General features: G+C 52.9%; 9 protein-coding genes across 9 annotated transcripts; 4 read left to right on the top strand and 5 right to left on the bottom strand.

Annotated features, from left to right (window-relative positions):
• Positions 1-38: 38 nt before the first annotated feature.
• On the bottom strand, positions 39-2,746 carry UREG_00810 (uncharacterized protein; the record flags this gene model as incomplete). Its single annotated transcript, XM_002541250.1, has 11 exons — positions 39-128; positions 183-324; positions 562-681; positions 735-780; positions 834-1,246; positions 1,372-1,489; positions 1,559-1,900; positions 1,956-1,991; positions 2,054-2,386; positions 2,443-2,579; positions 2,640-2,746. The coding sequence occupies 11 exons, from the start codon at positions 2,744-2,746 to the stop codon at positions 39-41; spliced, it is 1,884 nt and encodes a 627-aa protein (XP_002541296.1).
• Positions 2,747-4,142: 1,396 nt separating this feature from the next.
• UREG_00809 (uncharacterized protein) lies at positions 4,143-4,352 on the bottom strand (the record flags this gene model as incomplete). The annotated part of the gene is made up of 1 exon (XM_002541249.1): positions 4,143-4,352. The coding sequence occupies one exon, from the start codon at positions 4,350-4,352 to the stop codon at positions 4,143-4,145; it is 210 nt and encodes a 69-aa protein (XP_002541295.1).
• A 1,620-nt stretch (positions 4,353-5,972) lies between these two features.
• UREG_00808 (uncharacterized protein) lies at positions 5,973-7,416 on the bottom strand (the record flags this gene model as incomplete). Its single annotated transcript, XM_002541248.1, has 3 exons — positions 5,973-7,089; positions 7,166-7,261; positions 7,322-7,416. 3 exons carry the CDS (start codon positions 7,414-7,416, stop codon positions 5,973-5,975), a joined length of 1,308 nt encoding a protein of 435 aa, XP_002541294.1.
• Positions 7,417-7,801: 385 nt separating this feature from the next.
• On the top strand, positions 7,802-9,743 carry UREG_00807 (uncharacterized protein; the record flags this gene model as incomplete). The annotated part of the gene is made up of 4 exons (XM_002541247.1): positions 7,802-8,001; positions 8,077-8,253; positions 8,315-9,478; positions 9,548-9,743. 4 exons carry the CDS (start codon positions 7,802-7,804, stop codon positions 9,741-9,743), a joined length of 1,737 nt encoding a protein of 578 aa, XP_002541293.1.
• Positions 9,744-10,617: 874 nt separating this feature from the next.
• On the bottom strand, positions 10,618-15,139 carry UREG_00806 (uncharacterized protein; the record flags this gene model as incomplete). The annotated part of the gene is made up of 5 exons (XM_002541246.1): positions 10,618-11,235; positions 11,293-11,880; positions 11,957-12,031; positions 12,221-12,754; positions 12,851-15,139. 5 exons carry the CDS (start codon positions 15,137-15,139, stop codon positions 10,618-10,620), a joined length of 4,104 nt encoding a protein of 1,367 aa, XP_002541292.1.
• Positions 15,140-15,663: 524 nt separating this feature from the next.
• UREG_00805 (uncharacterized protein) lies at positions 15,664-17,491 on the top strand (the record flags this gene model as incomplete). Its single annotated transcript, XM_002541245.1, has 2 exons — positions 15,664-15,753; positions 15,791-17,491. 2 exons carry the CDS (start codon positions 15,664-15,666, stop codon positions 17,489-17,491), a joined length of 1,791 nt encoding a protein of 596 aa, XP_002541291.1.
• Positions 17,492-17,887: 396 nt separating this feature from the next.
• Positions 17,888-18,801, top strand: UREG_00804 (uncharacterized protein; the record flags this gene model as incomplete). The annotated part of the gene is made up of 3 exons (XM_002541244.1): positions 17,888-18,323; positions 18,462-18,564; positions 18,621-18,801. The coding sequence occupies 3 exons, from the start codon at positions 17,888-17,890 to the stop codon at positions 18,799-18,801; spliced, it is 720 nt and encodes a 239-aa protein (XP_002541290.1).
• Positions 18,802-19,255: 454 nt separating this feature from the next.
• UREG_00803 (uncharacterized protein) lies at positions 19,256-21,574 on the bottom strand (the record flags this gene model as incomplete). The annotated part of the gene is made up of 3 exons (XM_002541243.1): positions 19,256-19,473; positions 19,737-21,417; positions 21,479-21,574. The coding sequence occupies 3 exons, from the start codon at positions 21,572-21,574 to the stop codon at positions 19,256-19,258; spliced, it is 1,995 nt and encodes a 664-aa protein (XP_002541289.1).
• A 485-nt stretch (positions 21,575-22,059) lies between these two features.
• UREG_00802 (uncharacterized protein) lies at positions 22,060-22,551 on the top strand (the record flags this gene model as incomplete). Its single annotated transcript, XM_002541242.1, has 3 exons — positions 22,060-22,077; positions 22,134-22,218; positions 22,283-22,551. 3 exons carry the CDS (start codon positions 22,060-22,062, stop codon positions 22,549-22,551), a joined length of 372 nt encoding a protein of 123 aa, XP_002541288.1.
• Positions 22,552-23,000: the final 449 nt, after the last annotated feature.

Genomic DNA, 23,000 nt, shown 5'->3' with positions numbered 1-23,000 from the left:
TAGTTGAATATCAGTCATTAGATATTATCGAGGCCAAGTTAATTGGTATGTCGGCGGCTTAAACCGTGACTCATTGCCTCAAGTCTAGCATCTTCTTCGGCGAGGCGCTTCTCGCCAGGTAGGATAATCTGTAGACCTGATTAGAACGAGTTTTGGCGTACGGAAAAGTGAAATAAACATACAGCGCGATCCACTTCATATGGTAGGCCACGATGCTTGCCACGTATCATCATGGCGCAAATTACTAGTTTTCCAACGGTACTAAATTTGCCCGTTAAGGCAGTATTAATTGACGGATGACCAAGGCTGAGTCCGACATTTCCACTAAACAAAACCTGTCAGTAATGTTTTAGATGACAAAACTTATAACAAGCGCTTACTATGCGGAAACCACTTCGAAGAGAATGGAAAACATATTAAATCCCTACGAAAACAAGTCAGTTATTCTCACCGGTTCTGCTTCCGAGAATAAAAGCTGAGGTTCGACTTACGGGATCGGTTCCATCTGCTATTTTGCTTCCTTCTGCGATGGCAAGCACGAATACCCCTAAAAAGACATACCACAAATCGAAGGCAAGCTGCATTTTGATATGTACGCCAAGATACGACGTCCGTTTCATCTCGACTAGTTCCTCTGAATCGTCGAAAATTCCGAGAGACGATTCTTCGTAGGTATTGGTTCTTAAGGGTGAGTTGTCAGCAAGGTCCAGACAGTAGGCAATGGCCAGCCTTACCCTCTTACACTGAGAGCGATGGGGAAAACCGAAATGTACATCATCACTGAAGAAATTTTGTTAATAGCGAGCAAGTTGTGGGAGACAGATGCACCTTACCCATTAAACTGAACTGAGCAGCAGGATGAACTTTTGCAACGGCAAAAGATGAGGTTCCCGTAGTACGAGCAGACGCTGTCTGAAAGAGTGCAGCGCAGAATCGATGCCATCCGGATTTGATCACTGTGACTTCTGGGTAGTGGAGATCGAGAATCAAGAACAGAATCACATCGAAACCATTGATTACCACCAAACTGCCAAAGAGCACCCAGGTCACCTTGCTCGGGAAAAGAACGGTATAACAGCGTCTAGGGTGGTCCAACAGGAAGTTGAGCGGCTCCTTGATCGCAGCGCCTTCAGGTGTAAGTTTGAAAGCTATCCAGATGATCAATCTTAGCATGCAAGGATACGCCGTATTCCCAATATAGATTAAGAACGTCATCCACAGCATGGGAAATGTGGATTCTCGAAAGCTAATCATGGAATCGGGGGTGAGTGTATAACCAAGGTTGTTAAATGTTGTCATGGAAGAATAAAACGCCCTTTAAATGTTGGTCAGAGATCATCGCACCGAGATGGAGAGAATGAAACAACTCACCACCAGGTGGGGTTGATGGCGCAATCATTACGGACATAATCTCGATACTTTCGCTCGGAGTTCCAGATCCAGGCCACCAAGCAAACGGCTCCAAGAACGTGGAAGAAAAAGTAGTAGCCTGGGTCAATCGTTAGATGGCGCTACACAAATAAGGGGTGCGTAATGAGGGAAGGACCGCGGCACTCACCAGCAGCAATTTTGAGAAGTAGCCTCAAGCTACGGTATTCAATACCACCAAGCTCCTCCTTTTGCTCGTCAGTCAGTCCTAAAAACTTGGAATTCCTCCCAACAGTAGGATTGTAAGAAAGATAAGGCAATGCTTGAATGGTCGTCCGCGACGATGTCCTGCTGAGTGCTCTAGATCTCGAACGAGATCTCGCTTTCGAGGAGCCTCCGATGATGAAAGCGGATGAAGCCGCATGTTCGACAGACGCGGCACGGGACAGAAGCCTTTCCATGGTAGGAAGTTTGCGGGTGGCATCGGATGGCCCGGCACCAGACGCATCGTTGATACTCTTTGTCATATCAGCTATTGGGCGGCGTTAGTGTTGATATTCTCGTAGATACGGAAGCGAAGGTCTTACCGTCATCTTCGTCATCAACCTCTTGCACCCCGTGGCCTGGGAATAAGGTTTAGCAAGCCTTGCGTTTGTTTGGGTGGTTACTTGGAATATAGAATTACCTTTTTCGAATTCTCTTGGGCCGGGAATTCGAAGTGCTCTTCCACGAGGTTTGTCGAACGTGTCCTCCGAGAAGGTGATGTGGCCGGGTTGAGCGCTCCTCTCCACGTTTTCAGGGGATGGCGCCTTTGCGGTCGACGAGTCGGACTCGCCGTTCGCACTGGCCTGAGGTCTGTGTCGCAGGGTTGCCCAATTGGCCTCCTCGTCCGCTGGATCAGGATGCAAGACCCTGATGTTGTGCGTATTGGTCGTTCCATCAGTCCGATCCGCTTTTGAGCTGACAGAAAGCAAGTGAGCGCGTGAGCGCTCAGAAGACGGCAGCCGCGAGAGTTGTACTAGAGAGCGCGTCAGCTTGCTAGTCGTAGAACCGGGATTGGCAGAGAAGGGCTACCAATGTCGTTGAATTTCTTCTCGAACCAGCGGAGGCGCACGTAGACGACGACGAGGTTGACAAAGCACATATTCCCCAGCATGGGGAGGAACCAGACGGTGATCTGCTGGTAGAGGCTCATTTCCTTGAGGTCAACGCTAGAACAAGCCGGTGATGTCAGACCACAAGCCACACCAGCCACAGGCAGGACGCCCTACGTATTGAGGCCCGTGACGGTCGAGCCGCTGACGGCCTGGAAGAAGGCATCAATTCCGCTCATGGACTTGATCGGATACAAGATGATGGTGCCCACAATGCTGAGCATGAGAATGTAGGCATCTGGCTTTTGCCATATCAGTCAGGACGTGTTGCGGTGACTTGGGGAGACGGCAGGGAGATGGAAGAACCCACAATGAATCCGGATGAAGTTGATATGTGGCCTATGGAACGAGGGGCGCCACATCTTGACGGAGCAGCCTCGCCGGAGAGGCGGCTGGCGTGAGCACGGAGTGTGGAAGAGAAGTGTTCAGTGGGATGGGCGGCGAAAGGATGATAGAACCTCAACGATCAGATGTCGAGGACAAGCAAGTGTCAGAAAACCAGGCCGGACATGGTTAGGGGATGAGATGGGATCAGGGATGAGACGAAAGAGAAGAGTAGAGCAGGAAGAGAGGAAGAGAGGATATGAGAGTGAAGAAGAGAGAGAGAGAGAGAGAGAGAGAGAGAGAGAGAGAGAGAGAGAGAGAGAGAGAGGGGAGGTTCGGCGGGAGCTGCGAGTGCTAAATAATACGCAGCTTAATTGAATGTCAGCTTTTCCACGGTTTTGCCCCCGAGTTACCAAAACACAAAACACTGCTTAAATTACCGCTTTTCGCCGCGAGAGGCCCGCCAAGACCCGGCGAAACCGCGTTTCTGCTGGTAAAGCGCACTAATCGGCTGGTACCTTGAGGCCCGGCGCCACAGCAGCCGCAGCACAGGTACCTGGAGATCCGGCGGGCAGGATTCGCACTGCCGGCCCAATGAAAGCACCTGGGCGGACCACATGGCGGGAACGCGGACAAAGAGCAGGGCAGAGAGCCGCCGGGATTGAAAGGGGAAGAAGAGGAAGAAGAGGAAGAAGAAGATAGACAACAGGAACAGCGTCTACAGAGTACTCTGTATGTACATCCAGTGAAAAGCTTGACTGTAACTATGTCCTCCACAGACCGTGCATTCATTAGCCTCATCTCGTTAGCGTGCTGGTGGGCCTCGTGAAGAAGCGACTGCAATCAACAAAATCCCTCACACCAAAAGACTGCTGGATTTGTTGATGCGATGCTCTGTGCTAGTTGACGGGTTAGCTATGCCGCTCATTGTTGACGCACTCCTTGGTTCCACAAGCAGCCCCCTGGGTAACAGGCACCTGTGGCTGTCCACATTCTAGATCTCGGCTCTCGTCGTGATTGTGATTTTTTTTTTTTTTCTTTTTTGCTTCTTTTTTCTTTCCAGACGCGGGCTTTCATCCTGGCCCGGCCTAGTTAGTGGCGTATTGGCAATTGCCATGTCTATCAGCTCCTTTCCATACTCCGTCTTACTCAGCTTTCTCCCAATAATGGGACAACTGCCTGCGCGAAAACAGAAACAGGTTCATATACTCGCAGCTTGCAGATCTCCAGTCAGCACGCGGCATGCCACTCGAACGGCTGCAAGGCTGGTCAATCGAACGCGAGCATTGCTCTCACTCAACCACTCTGATTGGAGGCTTTCCATCTCGCCCGCTGAACGTTTCCCTCCCGGGTAAACTCCGTTGAGTCGAAACCAGCCAGTGTGTCCACAACCAAGAAACCCTTCAGAAAGTTCCCTGTGGGCTCAAAAAGGGAGATTCTGTCGCATCCCTGCCTGACACGAGGTCGTTGCATCAAGCCAAATTTAACCTTCTTTCCCTTGGGCATCTTGACCGATGGTGAATCATCGGGAAGCATCGGTCCCTGGAATCTTAACTGGCCCTCTCTTCGGGCCAGGCGACTAATCCTCTCATCCATCAGTTGATGCACACGACATAAACAGCGAGTTCGCGCATGGGACGCACATCAAGTCACCCTTTTCCCCCAAGTAACCCATTTCCATGTAGGACTGATTGCTAAAGAGGTATGCTTCACAGCGACCCTGTCTCACGCAGTGGGATGGCAGGGCCGAATTGCTTGAGCCTGTTCAGCCACCAGATCCCGAAATTCCATTCAAACCAGCGCTTCCAAGATACTTGGCACGGCGAGGACGACGCAAGCCCGGTTTTCCTATTTTTGATGCAATAGGCAGGGATATCCGAGGTCGCAACAGCTCTCTCTCTCTCTCTTCGAAATCGCCCATTGGTGCCTCTCCAGTAGTGTTGGCAAACCATGCCAATGGGAAAAAGCAACAGCTGAGCAGCTGCATTGTATGGTTGGCCCCATTCCTTGAGCCGTTCGCCAAAGTATAGTTACATATCAAGCTTCCATCCATGTGAAATTTAGCCAACAATCCCGTTGCCCCGTGCACACTTAAAACGCCCTAGCACACGAGTACCAATGCTTCTAAACTCTTATTCGAACCAGAGGCATGGGATTCCACAGTCGATTCCTTGAGCTCACCCCGCAATATCATGTGCAGACAAAATCGCCATGCCCAAACCCGCACATGCAACTAAGTACAGACACCACCACTTATCAAACAGATAGCAATGCCAGCAGCCCATCTCGTGCGCTCTCCCCCAACAATCAATCAACTGTCGGGAAATTGATATCTTAGCTTCAAAGGAGGGTTCAGGCTACCTAACGAAAATGAGTGGAGATTTGCACAGCCTCCCTCCTCAACATGGGGTTCCAACGCTTCTTTTTTCCCATTTTCTTTTTTCCCTCTCTCTCTCCCCTCACCGTGGCAGATGACATCTCGAGCGGTGTGTTTCTTCGTTTCCCCGTATCAAAGTGGAATGGAGTTTGGGGGGTTTTGCTTTTGGTTGTCATCTGATTAATATCGAGGCGATGATATCATCTCAACGGGTAGCAACATGAGATCAGAACTACAGAGTAATGACTACACACAGAAAAATGATTAAACGGACAATGTCCAGCTCTAAAACCAATGATTCAAAGGATATGAATTGATCACAATAGTCTAAATGGTTCGGCTAGTTTACAATTACCCTGCAATAGGGATCTTATGCACCTGTAACATCAAAAACTCCCTCCCAAAAACCCGCACAAAATGACACAAGGAACCCAAAATAGACGACGGGGGAATAAGAGGAATCCCGCGAGCATGTTTTTGAAAGCAAAGGAAAGTGCCGGAATCAATCCACGTACCGGAAAAAGCCCATCGAAAACCTGTTTCCGCTCGTGGGCAATGCAACAACTCCGTAAGAAAAAAAAAACAAAACGACTTTTCCCCAATCTTTTTATCGCACAGAACCTAGTAACTGACGCCCAACCCAGCCTTCTGATCAGCGTTTTGGGCGGGATAGATGGAACCGCTCCGGCGCCATCGTCATGAATAGAGCCATTCGCCTCATGGCGTCAAAGAACGACACGCAGACCCGGTTAAACGTCTTCGAATTCATCCTCTTCCTCGTCCGATTCCTCCTTCTTGACGTCTGGCTCCAACTTCACTTTCTTAGCTGCCGGCCCGTCATCAGCTGGCGTGATCGGCGTTGGAGCATTGGTTTGAGGCGCACTGCTTCCAGATTCCGATTCGAGCTCTCTCTTCAACGAGCCATTGAACGAAGGCGCCTTGACTGCATCCAGATTTGCAGGCGTCCCCACCACACTTGGCGTCACGCCAACGTCTTCAAACTCGTCTTCTTCCTCGTCGGATTCCTCCTCGCTCACGTCCTCTTTGGCTTCTCTCTCCTTCTCGCGCGCCATTTCCGCATAATATGCCGCAACACTGTCGTCCAGGCTCTCGACATCCGGTTTCTGTTCCTCTTTGATTTCAGGTTTGATATCCACTTCACGCTTGATATTCACTCCATTAGTCTCCGTCTTCATCTGAGTAGGCCGTATATCCGTAGTAACAGTGGACTGGGTGTGCCAAATCGGAAGTGCGTTTTGCTTTTCCAGCGCTATCTTCCTTGCTTCCTCCCTCTCTTGCTCCTCTGCACTTTTCTCGGCGGAAGAGCTAAGCGAAACCTCAAGAGTCGAAGCATCCGTCTTGGAAACTCCTCGAACGGCCGCTTGTTTCGAGACAACCATACCAGGCCTGGATGGGTTGATATATTGATTTCGGATGACGTCGACCTTGTGATCCCAGGCGGTCTCGAAATCGTTAGGCGGCACCTCCACAGAGTCAATCTGTTTTAAAAGTTTCAGCATAGGATCCAGCTGAGCCATGAGCTTGCTGTTTTTCTCATGTCCGGTACGGTCAGAGCCCGAGCCACCTTCTACCTCGTCTGTTCTTGAAAGCAAATTTCCACACCGCTGACATTCAAAACCATCCGGGCCAACGTGGCTCAGGACCTCAAGCTGGGTCCATTCCGCTTTGCACCGCAGACATACGTACTCCTTCCTTTCCGCGCTCGGAGTGTACTGGGTTTTGATGGCCGAGGTCAGGCGAGATACGCGGTATTTGATGGCATCTATCACAGGATGGAGAGGAATATAGTAGTATTCGCGGTTAACGGGGCGCGTTTGCCCTTCACGCAGCTCAGGGCGAGAATGTCTACAGAGCAGGGAATTTTGTGTCAGTTTTCGTATCCACTAGTCAAAAACGGCCAATGGAAGCGGACTGGCCATACACTGCGAGAAGGCGGTCCTCCCGTAAGCGGCCACAGAGCTTCCGAAGGTCTTTCTGCTGCATTCCAAGAAGAAGAGCTAGATCCTCTGCATGGAGGCTGCAAGGCACGTTAGCTCAGAACGTAAGAAGTCACTTGCAAGAACGCATTAGCCCATACACTGAGTGTATGAAAAGAGCATCAATCACAAGAATGTGGCGGGTCTCGTAGAATGTACGGGCCACGATCCGGATGAGGCTTCTTGCGAGATCCATCGTTGCAGAGAGTTGATGACAGGTGCTGGCGCGGAGTGGTGCGAGGCGGGCGTTTATCCGCTGATAAAAGTTGCTCGCATGGCGGGGATCGAGCTTCGTCCCTCCTACAGCAATAAGCTGATAGTGAGAGGGAGGGAAGGCTGGCGACGATTTCCTGCCGGTGTGTAGTCCCGCGAGTTGATGTTTCAAGCTGCCACCACCCTGTTGCAGCCTCTCTGGCGCTGATGAAAAGAAATGAGGCTTGCTTCATCGACTCGCCAGGGATGAAATCCCGCTGTGTGCTGACTAAGCACAGTGTCAGTACAAACTTCGATATCGGAAGTTCTGGTGAAAGATCTCAGGCACGAAGCAGCAGAATGAGCGCCTGTGCACTCCCCGTTTCACCATGGACGCGCCTCCTTCAGCTCTCTCGCTATCGGCTCCACACGACGAATCCGTCCAGGATTCTCCGTCCACCGTTCCCACCACCCCTCAGGAGCCACCTGGGTCCGCGGCATCAGACAAGCCTAAGTTCCAATCCAACTCTGGGTCGAAGGGAGGAGATCGCAGAAATAAACGAAAGGATCTGGGAGGGAAAGCTTGGAGGTGAGAATGTTTTGCGCTACGGTTCTAAGGGGTCTCCGCAGCTAACTAATACAGTCGCCAACCTCTAGATAAAAGGCAGCGGAACGAAACCGGGCAAGCCGCTAAACGCCGGAAGACCGAAGATGGGGAAGATATACCGATATATGCGACTCAGTTTTCCAAAGAAGACATTGAGGCTGACCAACGACGACCCAAGAGGAAGGTCGCGGTTTTGCTTGGATACTCTGGGACTGGTTATCATGGAATGCAAATGTAAGGTCGAGCGGTGCTGGATGAATTGACATTTTGCGCTAATAGCAATTTTATTATGCAGGAGCACAAAAGAGAGGACCATCGAAGGCGAAATATTCCCAGCTTTGGTTGCTGCCGGTGCAATTTCCAAGGCTAACGCGATGGACCCAAAGAAGTCATCCTTCGTTCGATGCGCAAGAACTGACAAAGGCGTACATGCGGCAGGGAATGTCATATCGTTGAAACTGATAATAGAGGACCCCGACCTTGTAAAGAAAGTCAACGACATTCTGAGCCCGCAGATTCGAATATGGGGCATTGAACCGACAAACAAGGGCTTTAGTTGCTATCAGTTTTGCGACTCGAGGATTTATGAATATCTAATACCGACGCATTGCTTTATACCCCCTCATCCCAGCACATTCTTGGCTAAAAAGTTACAAGAAGCGGCCGAAAAAGAAGGAGACCTTGAAGCCCACCGGAAAAGACAAGAAGAGGTGCTTACATACTGGGAGGACATTGACAATGAATATATCAAGCCCATCCTCAGCGATTTGCCAGAAGCTACAAGGATTAAAGTGCAAGAGGCTCTCTGTATCAAAGACCAAAAAGCAGGAAACCAGAGCGAGACGTCCGGAATCGGTTCCGCCCAGGAGGATCAAGGAGGGCTTGAACACGATTCTGATGACCGAGCTATTGACGCAGTCATCAAGTCTGTCCGGGCCGCCTACTTCAAGGCGAAAAGGGCATATCGGATTCCCCCCGCTCGTCTGGCTCGTGTCCAAGAGGTGCTAGATCTATACGTTGGCACCCGAAATTTCCATAATTACACCATCCAGAAAACATTCCGCGACCCTTCCGCCAAGCGGGTGATCAAATCATTCAAGATCTCAAAGGATCCCATCATCATTGGCGGTACAGAGTGGTTGAGTCTAAAAGTCCACGGCCAAAGTTTCATGATGCATCAAATTCGAAAAATGGTCGCGATGGCCGCCTTGATTGTACGATGCGGCAGCGATCCCCAATTGATAGCGCAGAGCTACGGGCCACCAAAGATACCGATCCCAAAAGCGCCTGGGTTGGGACTACTTCTTGAGCGACCGATCTTCGACACATACAATAAAAAAGCCACCAAGGATCTGGGCAAGAACCCAATCGACTTCAGCAAGTACGAGAAAGAGATAGACGAGTTCAAAAATAGAGAGATATATGAACGGATTTTCCGCGAGGAAGAGGAGACGAATGCGTACGACGTCCGCCCCAGCCATCCTTTTTTTTTTTTCCCCTTCACTGCTAACCGCGGATTTCCATATAGTTTCGGCAATTTCTTCAATCACATTGACACTTTCCGCGAAGACGCATTCCTCTACGTCACGTCGTCGGGAGTCCCGGCGGCTCCGGAGGGCGCAGCGCCCTCCACCGCCGAAGCTGGCAAGAATAAGGATGCCCTGGCGGAGGTGGAATCGGAGTCTGAAGATGAAGTTGTAAATGGCGGTGAAGAAGGAGGTTGAGTCCAGGGGAAGCAGATGATTATTTTGAAGTAGAATTTTCCTTGCGGCGTATATCCATCAATATGTATTAGCTAGGCAACTTCAAAAAATCGAATTTCCCCTGGACATATTAATTAGACCCAACCGGCCTTCTATGCCCCTGGTCCTCTTGCATATTCGGCCATGCATCGAACCGGCAGTTGCCAGTTGGGCCGCATCACAGGCGATGGTCAGGTTGCAGCTGCATGCCGCCTCACACTAACAAATTGACTACACAACGGCATTCCCACAACCTCAAATATTCCAAACAATTTCTTTATTGAGATGATCGGAAGAACAACTACCAAACTAGCAAACACAAAGGAATTGATAGGTACACGACATAAAAAATTCGAGGAGAAAAAAAAATAAAAAAAAAAAGGCCATAAAATTCCACAAAGGGGACACGGGCTCCGGGAGCAATTGACGAGGGGTTGGGCGATTAGTTAGGTCAGAAACCAAAATAAAAAAAAGAAAAGTGGCACGCGGCTTAATTTCAAAGGACAGTTCAGTGTTATCGTCTCTTGATCTCGTTCCGAAATTTTTCATATCGACGTGTTTGATAGTCCGGGGGTTCTGTTTTGCAATCCACGAGAAGGGAGCGCCGACGGGAAGGGGGCCAGACAACGTATCACGAAACAAAGGAAAACCGAACAAATTTGAGCAGAGAATTCAAAAAAAGCGGGCAAACATGGAAGCGAACCAAGGGGAAAAGAAAACATGCAAATCGAGGGTCGGATCATTAAGTGCATGGCGCACAGCGCAAAGCAGGAAGAAAAAACCAATCAACTAAAAAACGAAAGGCAAAAAGTTTTGATACAAGAAAATTCATATGATCGGCATGGGAGCGGATTTTCTAGAAAATCAGCGACCGCGATTTCTGTCTCCTCGCATCGTCCCAGCTCACGGTGGGCTGCGACTGGTGATGTTTATGTCGAGGCCGCGGCGGCGGCGCCATCGGTGGCCGCGACGAGTGCATGGGCATTGTATCCTTTGCCGGAGTCGGCGGCGCAGGCGGCATTGGATTCCTCGCACTCATCGGCCGTTCACTCACCGGCGTCTCGCGCGGCGGATGCTTTGCCTTGGTGCTGCGCTCGCGTCTCAGGACCAGCTCCGTCCACGCCTTGACCTGGCCGTTTCCTGCAGCGTATCCTCTGCCGACTGTCTCGGCGAGAACGCCCATCCACCCTTCCTTTTCGACGCGGCTATCGGCGTAAAAGTCAATGACCTCGCCGTTGCCGAAGCGGATGCGGAACCCTTCTTCGACAAACATGTATCCTTCTTCCTCTTCGGCAAAGGCTGACTTGCGTCGTCCACCGCCCTTGGCAGACGTTTCTTTTTGAGTCAAGATGGAGCGATCATCAATCAATTTGGATGCTTTGGCAAGATTGATCGTTGCTCGTGGTTGTCGCGTGGTCTCATGGTATGCAGTCAACTTGGACCCTTGGAGTTTGAAGTAGCGGCGACGCCAATACTAGGGATGACAATATCAGCAACATAACCTTCCCCTATAAGCCGGATGGATACATACCGGGCAATCTCCTCCTTGTTGAGACAAAAAACCTTCCCAGCTCCTCATCGCACTACTGTCCGCTTCTCTCATCTCCCGAACACAAGCATTCATGCTCTTGGGCATGTCGTCATCCGTCGCGCCCTTTGGTTTTGGGACATAGAGGAGCTGCAGTTCCAGATTTCCGACTCTATACGGCGGTCGACGTTGGACCCCTAGCGCTACTGTGTTGCGTTTGTTTTTCGAGTTATTGGTGCTGGCCGGGATCTCGTCAACTGCCCATTCATTGAAACATGCAACGTCAACCGTCAGCGGCCGCCCAAATGCATGCTGCTCATAGTCTCCCAGACACACGTATGCACGCGCAAAGCTGCCGTCCTTGGCGACTAGATTTCGGACCTTGGCCCAGGGATCAGGTCCAGCCAGGATTTTTTCTTCAGTCTTTTGCTTCAGCTGCTGCGCTTCCATCTGTTGACGCAACTCCATCTCCCGTCTCTTCTTGGGGGAGGCAAAGACCCGACTGAACGCCGAGGTCTTTTGAGGCTTTGGCACCTTGGGCGGTGACGGCGGAGCAACCTGAGGTTTTGGCTTGAGCTGGTCCGGCTTTATCTGAAGAGTCAACTGGGAACTCGAGTTCGTTGAGAACAACGAGCTCAAATTCCTGTCCAATTGGTTGCGGATTTACCCAGTTTCGAGCCAGGATGTAGTCACACAGTGCAGGTCCATTATCGAGCGTCAGCGAAAAAATAAGATCGTTCACCTGGAGAATCAGTCAATTTGCTTGCTTTGTGAGTAGTCTGAAGAGAACTCACTCTAGGAAGAGGAAGATCAAAGGTCTTTAACTCCAATGACCTTTACAAAAAGCCGGCCCCTATCCTTTCCGTTCTTCCAAATCATCCACTTGTCCATTGGCATCCACTTCGTCCACTGCGCCCAAACTGTCCTTCACCACGCTCTCTTGACCTGGCAGGGGCGGCACCGGCTCCATTTTCTTTTTGGCAGCGCCGGCGAGTTTGATGCTTTGCCGTCTAGCCTTTGGATTCCATGGCTCCGTGGTCCAGGTCTGCTGGCTGGCCTTTCGCTGCGTACTACCCACCTGCGGCGGCCCTTTGGCGGACTTGGAGTTTGCATCGTCGTTGGCAACGATGACTTTTGTGTTTTGCCTCATGAGGTAACCTCTCTGTCTCATCCATCTGCTGTCAGCTTTGTTCTCTATACGTTTGCAAGGGGTATCATGGTGGGCTCCGTGCACAAGCCTGTCACAAGTTTTGTTTTGGCCAGAGGTTTGGACGTCCATGTAGGGAGGGATCTGAGAAAGAGAGAGTTCAAACGCAACCTTTTGAGCTTCAATGACACGATCGAATTCTTCGTCTAGGCCGAATCCCAAACCTTCATCGCTGGCACTGACGGGAATATCGAGCTTGACCAGGGAGGACTGTCGCTGTTCGGTTCCAGACATGGGGTTGAATGCCGGTTGATCAGACTTGACCGATCCAAGCGTCAGTTCGGAAGCGGTGCTGCGAAGGGTATCGTTTGGATTTTCCGAAATTGACGGGATTCTTGGTTCCTGGCCGCTCACCTTGCGGCGAACTGCTGCCATCGATTCGGCATCTGCTGGGGTCAGTGAAGGCTTGGTTTTGAGACCGGCGCCAGGTGCTTTGACAGTGGCCACGGGATCCGGGATGATTGGGGCTGGTTCTTCTTCGACGACCTCTTCGGGAACTGGGTGCCTGATAACCGACTCGGGGGTGTCGGGGCATTCTTGATGTTCGTCGTTGGCTGCCGCCCGGTCGGCATTCTGTTCTGGAGTCTCTGGTCTGTTGAGGGAGTCGCGAATAGACGCCATGTCAAGCGGGGGCGGAGCGTCGTCGGAGCCGTCGACGGGAGGCGTTGACCGATCCACGTAGGAGAGCAGGTCTAGGTCGAATTGGTGGTCGTCGTCAACAGAGGGAGACCTCGACTGCAAGTGGTGCTCGCTGTTGTCAGCCGTGTGCTCCGGTGTGATATGCATTGGAACCGGGGTGGATTGGCGTTCAGCATCCTCAAACTGCTCGATGCGCGAGTCCTCGTCCCTCGAAGCCTGAGAATAGTGGCTTTCATCATCATAGTCACCGTGCATGGCATCATCGTATTCTGCGCGATCCTTTTCGCCCTCTTGGTCTCGATATTCCGGAATGGTATAGAGGTCAATCTCGTCGTGGTCGTCCTCCTCCTCTTTGATCGGGACATCATCCTCAGCCACATCGTCACTTTCGAGAGAAGGGATGGGAGTATCCGGGTCCAGGGGAAGCGGGCGATGTGGACTGGCACTGCGGATCGAGGAGATGCCGCTGACTTCTTCATCAAAGGGCTCTTCCCGCTTCAGGTTTCGCAGGATGGAATCCCTAGAGATGCGCGGGGTGGAGCAGTCAGGGGACACGCTGAGCTCGCTGACGATGCTGTCCTCCAGCTTTTCGTCGTTCTTTTCGAGGCCTCTGTCCTTGATGCCTGCGCGACGCATCCTCCGTTCACGCTGAGTTTCAGCTTCAGAGGCCTGATGGTCGTTATCTTGAGTCATCATCAGGCGCAGCCGATCCTCCAGGGAGAGCGAGCCTGGTCCGAGGCCGCTGAGGTCGTCTTTGCTGCACGATGCCGGACGCAAGGGTGCTGGTCGAGACACGCTGCTTGCCCTTTCCAGGGTCGCGGTGAGGCGGCGATGGTGATCTGGGCTTCGCTGTAGATTTGCGAGTGGCAGGGGGGGAAGCGGACGACACTCTCCGTTCGAATCCAACGACTCGATTCGCGACCGGAATGAACTGGAGGCATTGGAAGAGGGAGGCCGTGCCTCTGGATCGGGGGTGTCATAGTCTGGGCTAAACGGATCGTATTCATTCTGCGAGATATCGTCGTTTGTGTCGTCGTGGCTCTCATAACCCCATTGATCGGGCAGCATCACGGGTGTCTTGTCGGTGTCTTCAAGACTGGCATCGAAGCTATCGTCGTGCAGGGAAAAGCTCGCTTCAAAACTCTCTTCGTTCTCGGTTGACTCGTAGCTCCCCTCGCGCGAACTGGATGCGACGGACGAAGGAACGGGCGTTGTCATCTCATACTCGTTGATCTGGGGCGGCGCAGCGTCAAAGGTGACGCTCTTGGTCTGGCGATGAAAGCTGCGGCCCTCTCCAAACGACTTGTCGATTGCGGTGGACTCGTCATCAGACCAGATTTCGCTATGGGGATCAAACGACCTGCCGCTATAACGGCCATTCTTGTTCAAAGAAGATTTGGGGGGAGACTGCGGCTGCGCCCTGGCCGGAGATCCTTGGAGTGTGCCCGCGGTGCTCTTCTGCGCTGGACGTGGCGTTGCGGCTTCCTGTGCAGACGGGGTCTCTTGCGTGCTCGGTCTGGCGGCCGCAGCCTGGGACGGCAGCTGGCGCCGGGCATCGGGACTGGCATTGGTGCTGGTGTTTGAACTGCGCTGGCTCAGGGGCCTTCCGCCGGCCAAGGGCCGTTCAAGCACCTGGACCTGGGCGGGATCATACTCGCTCTTTTGCTCGCGGGCAAAGATGGTGCTGTTTTTCACACGCGAGGCCTTTTTCAGGTTTTCAATGGACGACCGTTTGGCCGACGGCGCGGGAGAAGAGCCCTCGTAGGGGTGCCTGTTTTCAAAGTTGATGCGGTAGGGGGACGCCGGATCGCGGCCCTGCCAGAAGAGACGCGGCGACGCAGATGCGTTCAGGGGAGACGAGTCAAACGGCGACGACCCCTTGCGAGGCGCGTGAGTGTGAGACAGCGGAAGGGGGATGGAGGGCCGGCATACCTTTGTTCCAGGCGAATTGCGCTGGGGGGCAACAGGGCTGATCTCTGATAGAGGGCGCTGTCCGCTGGCCATGGCTGCAACAAGAGAGAGAAAAAGAAAGGGGACTGGAGATGTTAGCCAGTTGCGCTATTCCATGTCGTGCCGGCATTGAGCAGCGGTACCTTTGAGACAAGAGAGTCAAGTCGGCATCCAGAGTGAGGCGAGAATTGGGCTGAAAGAAGCAGACAATAACAAAGTGACCGCCGAAGCAACAAAGCGACGATGGATGCGGCAACTGAAGCGAGGGAATGAAAAGGGAAGAAGAGAAGAGAGAGGAGATGGAATGACAGAGATGGAGATAGAGATAGAGATGATTATCTGTAAACAACCCGCCAACTGCAATCAACGCATCGCAATCTCGATCTCCAAAGCGTCAATGTTGACTTTGTGCCGCCTGTTGGCCCGGCAACACGCGCCGCCTCTTGGCGTGAAAACTCATCGAGTGAATAGCATACAGAAGATAGACAGACAATAAGAGAATATCATACAATCATGCTGCTCGCTCGCCCGTGTCTGCTCTGCCAGTTCTCATCCCCGCCGTCGCCTATTCCCGCGCTATGGCTGTCCTCGCGCCTGGCCTCCTCCGCGCGCCGCCGCAAGCCCTCGCGGATGACGCTCTCGCCAGATGTCGCCCAGCCGACGCTCAGGTACGGCGACAGACGCAAGACGGCCCCCCGGCTGCAGAACAGTCCCTTTGGCGCCATGAACCAGACCCGCGCGAACCTGCGTGACCGGCAGCGGCCGCGGTCCCGGGCAGAGCTCAACCGCGCCGCGTACGGGCCCGACAAGCAGCACAAGGAGGAGAAGCCGCTGTTCAAGGCGCTGAAGATGCAGACGGCCCTGGCGCCGGTGTCGTATGGCCGCCGCACCGCCATCAAGGCCAAGATCGCAGACATCAGCAGCTTCGACCACTTCGCCCTGCTGCCGGCCGTGCGCGACGCCATCTGCAGCACTGTGTTTGCCGACCTCGACTACGTGCGCCCGACGCCCATCCAGCGCCTCGCCATCCCGGCCATCCTCCGCACGGGCTCCGCGACGCCGGCGCCAGAAGAGGGCGACGAGGGCATGCCGCAGTTTGACCAGTTCCTCCTGGCTGCCGAGACGGGCTCCGGCAAGACCATCGCCTATCTGGCCCCGGTGGTCGACGCGATCAAGCGAGGAGAGGAAAAAGAAAAGGCAGCGAAGCAGGAAGAAGAACAAGAACAAGAAGAAGCAACAGAGGATGTGTTTGAGCTGGTGCCGCCGGCCGTGGGCGAGGATCCCGACGGCCCAAAGAACGTCGTGAGGCCGCGGGCGCTCATCCTGGTGCCCACGTCGGAGCTGGTCGAGCAGATCGGCCGCATCGTCAAGCAGCTGGCGCACACCGTCAAGTACCGCGCCGCCCTGCTGGCCTCCAGCTACACGCCGCGCAAGATCAGGAACACGCTCTTCAACCCGGCCGGGCTCGACATCCTCGTCACCACGCCGCACCTCGTCGCCTCCATCGCCGACGCCAACCCCTACATCCTCAGCCGCGTCTCGCACGTCGTCGTCGACGAGGCCGACTCGCTCTTCGACAAGTCCTTCTCGCCCGTCACCAACGCCATCATCGACCGCACCGCACCCACCCTGCAGCAGCTCATCCTCTGCTCCGCCACCATCCCCCGCTCCCTCGACACCCGCCTGCGCGAGCGCTTCCCGCAGATCCGCAGGCTCGTCACCCCGAACCTGCACGCCATCCCCCGCAGAGTCCAGCTCGGCGTCGTCGACATCGACAAGGAGCCCTACCGCGGCCGCCGCGCCCTCGCCTGCGCCGACGCCATCTGGTCCCTGGGCAAGTCCGGGAACCCCTACGACTCCGACGTCGGCTACCAGGTCACCGGCCTCCGGGAGCCCAAGGCCATCATCGTCTTCGTCAACGAGCGCGACACCGCTGACGAACTCGCCCAGTTCCTCGTCTCAAGGGGCATCGACGCCCTGTCCCTGACCCGCGACACCCCCGACAAGCGCCAGGCCCACATCCTCGAGGACTTTACCGTCGGCAAACCGCCGCCCGTGCCAGAGGACTACAAACTGCTGAAGCGCAGCAAGTTCGACGGCGACTCGGTCCCGTTTGTCAACGTCCAGCCCGGTGCCGCCAGCAATAACAGTAACAGCAAGCGCCTCGCCGACACCAGGGTCCTGGTCGTCACGGACCTGGCCTCGCGCGGCATCGACACGGTGGCCGTGAAAACGGTCATCTTATACGACGTCCCCCACTCCACCATCGACTTCATCCACCGCCTTGGCCGGCTGGGTCGCATGGGCAGACGCGGTCGGGGCATTGTCCTGGTCGGCAAAAAGGACCGAAAGGATGTTGTCCGCGAAGTCAGGGATGCCATGTTCCGCGGCCAGGCGTTGATTTAATTTTACTCTTTTTTTTTCTATTTGTATTACTAGAGCTATATATGCATGTGCAAGGTGCTGTGGGAGTGTATTAAACAGATTGGGTATAAAAGGGGGGGTCCTGGAGTTATTTATTCGGCTTCAATTCAACACATCTAATGCCTCTTCTACAGTCGTGTTGTTCTCCTTAGTCTGTGCTTGCTTGGATGTTCTCCAGAGCTCATTTGCGTTGCAGGTATTTGCTAGCCTTGCTCTCAAGGTGACAAGACAACATCTTGAAGCAAACAGCCTTTGAGCAAGCAAGCAGTCAGCATGCTGCTACAGCCGCCAAACAATGCTATGCCTATTAAAACCCTCTTACGGTGATTCTTCAGCAGATATGATTCATCCTTTTCATCTTTATTACTATGCCAGAAGATGGGCAACATTCTCTCTACCCTAGCAGACCTAGCACAGGACGACCGGGGTCGCAAGTCTACACGCAAGCACTGCAGCTGCGACAAATGCAGGCCCCGTTCGAGGTCCCGGCGGCGCCAAAAGTCGAGGGAGAAGAAGAAAAAACAGGCGCCTGATAGCCTACTGAACGGCCTCCTCGTTTCTGCGGCCGATTTTCTCAAGGCTGAGACTGAGCACGTCAAAGTGCGCACAGAGCAAAGGAAAAAGAACCGGAGGGAGGACAGGCAGCCTGAACCTGTCGTGGCTGCTCCTCCGCCTGCACCGGGACTGTCGCCAGTCTCCCAAGGGGTATATGTGCCTCCGCTTGCCACGGGAGCGTTGAGAGATGTCCATGCGATGCCGCGCAACGACTTTGCAGGAGGCGCTGGGAATGGTTCTAGAGTGATGGACGGTCATGGTGAGTGTTGCGGGGAATTGCTATCTATATTCAAATGCATTTTGACAGGATAAGGGAATGCCTATGGCATGTTCGACGCCCAAGGCCATGAGTCTGTCTCGCCCACGGATCGGCGGGGGCATTCTGTCTATTATCCAGGCACTCAGCAGACTTTCTACACGGCACGAGAAACGCAGCAGCAGCAGCAGCAGCAACAACCGCAGCAACAGCACTCGATGAGAAGACGGCGAGGAGGGAGGCGGTGAGCTATTCCCACGAGTATTGTCTTGCACCCACTGCTCACATTCAAATGTCCAGACATGAAGTGCCCCCTGATACCGACGAAGATTCCTCGATGTTTGAAGGCGGATGGCAAGCCAACCCGCGACCGCCGCCCAACAGGGTCCATCAGACGCAGAGGCCGATGCCTCCCAGAGAAGAGGGCACTGCGAGGTTTTTTGGTCCTGACCAGGAGTCGGCACGGAGGGATTCGGTGTAGCGTTGCATTTGCTGCCTGATAGTCATGTTTGTTGACCGTTTGAGGATCCTGCTTGTCTGTATGAATTTGCGCAAACAACTCAAACGGAAATATAAGAACGTCTTCATTTGGCATCCGGCATAGAGACAAGAGACCATAGGATGCACAGCATGGCAAAATGTGAAAAGCAAACAAATCATCCAAACGAAATATAAACCAGCCTCTCACCAGTCACCGACCAACAAACCCCCCCTATCAAACATATCCCCCTTCACCCCCCGTAAAAATGCCACTCCTCGCCTGGTGGTCCAAATTCCGCGACACCCTCCACCACCCCAGCGAAGACACCCACGCCACCCTCACGCGCATCGCCAGAACCCCTCCCGAATTCTGGTCCGGCCGCGACTGGATGGAATCCCGCCGCCAGCGCTTCCTCCGCCAGCGCGATCTCGACCGAGCCCGCAAACACGGCCGCTCAGAGGCCAGGGTGCGCATGAACTATCCCGAGGGCACCTTTTGGCCGCACACGCCCAGGTACGACCGGCACTTTCTGGACGAGGTGCGCGAGGAGAGACGGCGGAGGCAGGTGGTGGCGGAGATGCAGGCGCTGGGGTATGAGGTTGTGGATGTGAATGAGTTTGGCGAGATTGTCTATTATGACCCGGTTAACCATGTGCTTGTCTGGTGACGAGACTGGAATGGATCAGAAATTGTTCAATTCATGCATCTGTATATGGACAGGTATGTACCCCCAACTGGGCACGCATTAGAAACTTATCGTACAATGTCGGCTGATTCAAGTGGTATCTCCCAGAAGATATCACAATATTCCTAGAAAATACATGGATAGGGTATAAAGATGTGGGTGGCTATTCTGAACCGTCAGATTGCCAAATGCAAAGAACTCCTGGCACGTCGAACAGCCCGCGTGACCCGTCTTTCGTCTCCAAACTCACTGGCATCCGTCTCCGTCCTGTTTTCAGAAACATCGCGCGTAGGACTCGTGGCGTTGCTAACACCACGACCTCGTCGCAGAACACGGGATTCGTCCTCTGTTGTCAAGAACCGATGAATGGTGCGATGATCCATGACACGCTCCTCGGTGTCATTCCGGCCTTCTTTATCGGTCTTAGGCCAGCGATAACCGTACAGCTTTGAGTGCCGCTCGCATCGCGGGCACTCCTTTCGCGTGAGGTATGCATCGCCCTGAACAAACCACGCATTGCAGGTCTGGCAGTCTACCCAGCGATCATACCGCTGCGCGAGTAGTTTGGGAGTTTTGGTATAATCGCCAGCCGTTCGAACCTTTGGTGGCTCATGTTCGATTGTGGGAATGATGTGGCTTTTGCGTTTTCTAGTTTTCTTAATCGACCCCCGTTTCACCACTGTCATTTCATTATCATTGATCTCCCACGATGCAGACAGGTCTGACAAATCTGATTCATCGTTATCTCGGATGATGGTGTCAATGCGGAGTCTTTGATCCGGGAGGCCATTTGGCCGAATGTTTGCAGCAGGCGCTTCGCATTTTGATGCCACCGTAGGATCAGCGTTTACCTGAACAGTAGAATCAGAGAGCGATGTGGCCGAAGTTGATCTTGTAGAGTTAGGAGTGTCATTGCTGCAAGATGAAACCGAGGTGACGTTTGAGTTGGATGATGGATAGTGTGGCAGTTCTGGCTTGCTGATAACGGCCGCGAAGTGGCTTCGTAGCCCGCGCAAGCCACCACTGATTGTGATCAGAGGTTCAGCAATGGGGTCGGGACTGCTTGGTGGCGATAATTCCAGTCGCAGATTTGACGGCCTCATTTCTAGCCTGGGCTTTTTCGCGGGCGTATCAGGAAACGGCTGTGCAGCGGGCTCGGAGGGGCACTCTCTTTTGGCAGTAGACTGGGGTGCCTTTGTCTGTTCTTCCTCAGTCGAAGGCTCTGGCGTGGAGGCGCGACTGTCATGTTCCGCCGGCCCATCGGGAGCCCACCCGTTGCGCAGATCCAGCTCACAGGTATGGCAGAGGCATTCGCAGTTGTCTATACCAAAATAATTGTCTCCGTATGACACCGTGATTTCTTCATTGATGGCAATGTCCCTGATCGCCACAATCTCCATGCCTTCTGAGCCTTTTGTAACCAATCTTGCATTGGGATTGCAGTCGTGATTCGAAAATCTTGCAGGCCCGAGAAATAGTGACGGGGTTTTCCTCCTGCTGGACATTACAATGCTGAAATCCCTTCTTGTGAGATCGAGGTTCATCTCCTCTTCAGCAGTTATCGCGACAAGGGTTCCGGAAAGGTGCCTGATGGTATCGCCGGTGCGAATATATTTTCTCGCTGAAAGTGCTGCCTCATGAGTGGTAATAGTATAGCGATTTGTAGTAGTAACTTCGAAAGGACAATCTGGCAAGTAGATGGCGATATATTTTCGCAAATGGCGGCGAAACCACTCCCTTTCCTTCTCAGATCTGAGCTTCTCAACATATTTCTTGAGTCCTGAAAGGCTAAGCAGTTCTTTTTCCGCCTTTGCCAGGTCTTTGGCAACAATAACATCGTGGAGTAGTATCGATGTGACATCTTCCTCTACAATGCCTCGAACCGGGAAATATTTGGGTCGATTTTTACGGATCTTGGTCCAGAAGAACGCCTACAGTTTCGAGTCAGAGAAGAGGCACTATCTTTACACTAGAAGGGAGCTGAAATCTCACGCGATCGACCAACGTGTCCGTCAGAATGTCATCGTAGGCTGCAAGCTGAGCGAGGGTCAACCGTTCTTTCTGCTTCGACGGCGGAGTAGGTGCCATTAGGGTGGAACGAATACGCAGAGCGCCGGTGGGAGTTTATCCATGAATTGAGCATATGAATATCAACTATAGATCTATTGAAGAAGCAAACAAGCACGGCGGAAAGGCTGGAGAACGGACGAAAAGCCGAAAAACACCACGCGCCCAAAGGAAAATAGACGGTGTTACAGGTCAGGGGATAAGATTAAGCTCCCTGAGAGCTCAACCATTGTAAGGGACGCACGCATGCGAGCAAGCAGCGATACTGTCCTCATATGCCTCAGCGCTCGGACAATGCCTCTGTTCTGCTCTTCTGCTGGACTGCAAATACGCGAGAAAGGAGAAACACGGCGGCTGGGATGCTTCGAGTCTAGCGTGCTTATGTAAGGGCCGTTGCCCGGGATGCGGAGGATATTATATCCGCGTATCTCAGAATTTGGGATCGAAAAGCTTCAAAGACATGCGGCAGCAGGGGAGAGTGTCTTACAGTGCATGATGCTATCAAGATGAGTGTGCAGATCAAGGTAAGCACGGTACTCTCTACCAGCCCATTCTACGTACTAAATCTCTGTCTCGTTAGTCGTTATTAACCTGCATCGACAATTCCGGGGCGGCCATCGTCGAATGCGCAAACGTCCTCAAGAAGAAAGGAGCCGCGACAATCGGTGAGCAGCTGGTTTATATCGATTTTTGAGAATCGCACAAAGCGTCTGACGCACTCTGGCATAGGTGACCGGATCGTCGTCGTAGTGCAAAAACAGCGAAACTTTGGACCCGAGTCATCGAGTGCGAACACGGCAATCGCCAATAAAGTCCGCCGCGGCGATGTCAGGCACGCGGTTGTTGTGAGAGCCAAGCAGAATATACAAAGACCCGATGGAAGTGTGGTGAAGTTTGGCGACAATGCCTGTGTCCTGATCAACAAGTCCGGGGACCCGATCGGCACTAGGTTGAACGGTGAGTCTCTTTCGCAGGGAACGCCCATGGAACTGAGCTGATAGGCTACGGAATAGGTGTCGTTGGGGCGGAATTACGAGATAGAAAATGGTCGAAGATATTATCCTTAGCACCAATGCATTTGTAATATACCACGTCTCATACACTTGCAGTTCTGCCTTCTCAATGTAATTCTAGAATCAAAAAAATGAACCAGAGTCAAAATCACCATTATTGATCCACTCCAAACCCTGAACACCCGTCCAAACGCCGATGCAATGTCAATAGATAAAAAGGTCCGTTACATCGTTCGAGTTGCCTGAGCTCACATAAACACCTTGCCACACGCGCAGCAACATAGTACAGTTTCTGCAAGCCGAATGTTCGGATTAGAAACTGCGCTTTGTACATATAATCATATTCAAGTTGCACGGCGTATCTCACCATTCCGGTCTCCGCAGAACGTTGCTGCGACTGAAAGAAGACAGCCTCATTTTCTCCGCAGCTGGGA

The sequence above is a fragment of the Uncinocarpus reesii genome, genomic scaffold (assembly GCF_000003515.1).
Source record: "Uncinocarpus reesii 1704 scaffold_1 genomic scaffold, whole genome shotgun sequence".
NCBI classification, from domain to species: Eukaryota; Fungi; Ascomycota; class Eurotiomycetes; order Onygenales; family Onygenaceae; genus Uncinocarpus; species Uncinocarpus reesii.
This window is presented reverse-complemented; position numbering and strand designations above follow the sequence as displayed.